General features: G+C 41.7%; 1 protein-coding gene across 1 annotated transcript in view; it reads right to left on the reverse strand.

Annotated features, from left to right (window-relative positions):
* Positions 1–202: 202 nt before the first annotated feature.
* Positions 203–2608, reverse strand: part of cplane2 (ciliogenesis and planar polarity effector 2) — a 4157-nt gene continuing 1751 nt past the window's right edge. Inside the window, exons 4-8 of the mRNA XM_005724752.2 lie at positions 2513–2602; positions 1270–1422; positions 987–1111; positions 751–890; positions 203–553 (exon numbers count right to left, since the gene is read on the reverse strand). Coding sequence (XP_005724809.2) covers positions 334–553; positions 751–890; positions 987–1111; positions 1270–1422; positions 2513–2602 — 728 coding nt within the window. The 3' untranslated portion in view covers positions 203–333. The remainder of the gene's footprint in view (positions 554–750; positions 891–986; positions 1112–1269; positions 1423–2512; positions 2603–2608) is intronic.

Raw genomic sequence — 2608 nt, forward strand, 5'->3', positions numbered from 1 at the left:
GCTTTCGAGCCTATACAGCTTGGAGTAAGACAACATGCATGAAGAGGATGATGTGGACAAAATACTCATTTGCCTAATAATTCTGCACTCCCTGTATATCCTGTCACCAAAAGATGTTTTGAGGTGATATTAATAATCCAAAACTTTCTTTTCAGTTTTTTTTTAGTATTGGACTTTATTTTTAATAAAGAATAACGGGGGGTTTTGGGGGGGGTTTAGAATACATAATTTGGAGCCAAGTAATGTAGTATCATCATCTCAACATGAGCCCCATTCAGAGGTGAGCACCCTCATCTCTGGTTCAGTCCAGGCTGTTTAAAACAACGTTCATTTTTAAAGCAGAGTCACTGTGTCCTGTGAATGGTGGCTGGCTGAGCCAGCTGTAACGCAGTCCTGATGCCACAGGTTTTCTGCAAGGCAGTTGAGGAGCGAGGCTACGTCGCCCAGCCCGTCTGTGACCTCCCCGCCTGTACGCAGTACCGGGATACCCCATGTCTCCTGGAAGTCCCTTATATCTCTCTCTGCCACATCACAGTGCATGAAAAGGTCGAATCTGAAGGAAACATTAAGGATATGTTTATGTAAAGAGTGTGTTTGTGCCACAGACTCATCTTAGTTTTTTGGGGGGGGTTTTTGGCACTTCAAAGTTGTGCCTCCTGGTCTTGTAGAACCACAGATGATCCCATAGAAAAGTGGATGATTACTTCTGATTGACATTTCCAACTATTTGTAAGGAAGATAAAAGGATACTTGGTGCCAACCACAATTTTCACAACACGCCTGACAGATGGCTCGGACCATTTGGCGAGCTGATTTGGCAGATCATCAAATGATGTCCTGTCTGTGAAGGAGAATAGTAAGAGGACTGCATCCACTTGCTCCTTGCAGGACTGGAAGAGAGAAAGGAGATCAGACAAAACACAGAAATCTGTTTGTTTTCCACATCTAGAATAATTGTTTTAGTCTTTGCTTTGTGTCATTCATACTGGAAGCAAATGGTCAAATCTGCGTAAGGCGTTCTCTCCACAGTCCCACAGCTGAAAACGGAAGAAAAGCACTCTGCTGCTTTCTTTTAGCTTCACTGGCCAATACACCACTGTTGTCTCAATGCCTTAAGCAACAAAAGATGACAAAGAATATTAGTGACATTGTCAGCCTCTTAACTTTTTGAAACTTTGTAAACTACTTTAAAAAAAAAAGGCTCAGACTTAGTTCTACGTAATCTAGTTAAAAATCTGTGTTTTTACACCAGCAGTGTGAATGGCTTACCTGTGGTTTCATGGTGCATGCTGGGAATATTCATGCCTGCAAGACGTGCAGCAATAGCAGTTTTCCCAACTCCGCTCTTACCAGAGATGAAGATCTTATAATGAACTGTGTCCACAGCTACATGTGGAGGCATCACTGGAGACTCCAAAAGGCCTGAAAAACACATTTTAAAAGGACCACTGAAAGAAATTACACACCTGAGTCAGGATAATAGAATATGATATAGGGTTAATAGAATTTGTCTTTAAAAGCACCCCATTAACATCCAGTGAGTGACCGTGGAGGAAAGTCCAGCACTTTTGGTCATCTCTGGACATCAAGAAGAACTTTCAAACCAAACCAAAGGGTGGAGCATGTCCCCGACTACTTGTGCTACGTGTGGCCAGATTTTGGCATTTCTATCACAAGTGACCCCAGGAAGAATGGCAATGCTGCAGCTAATGGAGATCTTAGTAAACTAAACTAAAGATGCCACTATGGCATCATTCTCTCCCCTGTTTATCTCCTTGCGTGTCATAAGTCCATGATTTAAAATGCTGCCATGTCTTCTCAGCACACCCCAAGTGTATCTTGTAATCTGCAAACATCATAATCCACAGAGACTCCGTCTGTCCATCACAACTGCAAACAGGAAGGGGCCCAGAGACTTTCCCTGATGTGATCCCAGTCCCACCTTAAGGCTTGTGGCTGTCTCTGTCCTCATAGGTACCCATACTGTCCATGGTTCATATTTCACTCTGTCACACTGGTGCCTACTTAGCAATGTATGCATAAAACCTCCAATTTGCCGCAGCTGATTGTTCACCGAGAAATGGTGCAGCTAAAAATATAGTCCCCAATATGTTTTAATCCAATATTTTACAGCCTCGTGGGTTGCTTTAATCTATTTATAAATTATTCTGGGTTTTTATCCTCCACAAACAACAACAAATGGGGAGTTTGTACTTCATAAAAACCATTATGTTGAGGTTTGAAATAAATGCACATTTATTCGCTAGCTACTTTTTATAGCTGATTTCCAGTGAAACACAGATACTGCCTACAAACGTTTTTGCATTTGTCTGATGAGTGGCTGCACTTCAAGTAGTCTCAGTCGCAATAAATCAGCTGCAAGAAGAATTTGCGGTATTTCTGAATACTTATACTTTTTTTTTCTTTACATGTGAGTGCGTAAGGTCCCCTGAGGGAGAAAAAAAGACAAAACTGTTGTAATTTGGAAACATATCTATTTAGCTGACATTACCAAAGTTTCTCCGTCTCTTCTTGTGGAGGATTTTGCTGAAATACTCTTTACTGTCTTTATATCGATGCCAGTCTGCGACTACGACTGATCCTGGGG

The sequence above is a fragment of the Pundamilia nyererei genome, unplaced genomic scaffold (assembly GCF_000239375.1).
Source record: "Pundamilia nyererei isolate P.nyererei 1_Seehausen unplaced genomic scaffold, PunNye1.0 scaffold00012, whole genome shotgun sequence".
In the NCBI taxonomy this organism is placed as follows: domain Eukaryota; kingdom Metazoa; phylum Chordata; class Actinopteri; order Cichliformes; family Cichlidae; genus Pundamilia; species Pundamilia nyererei.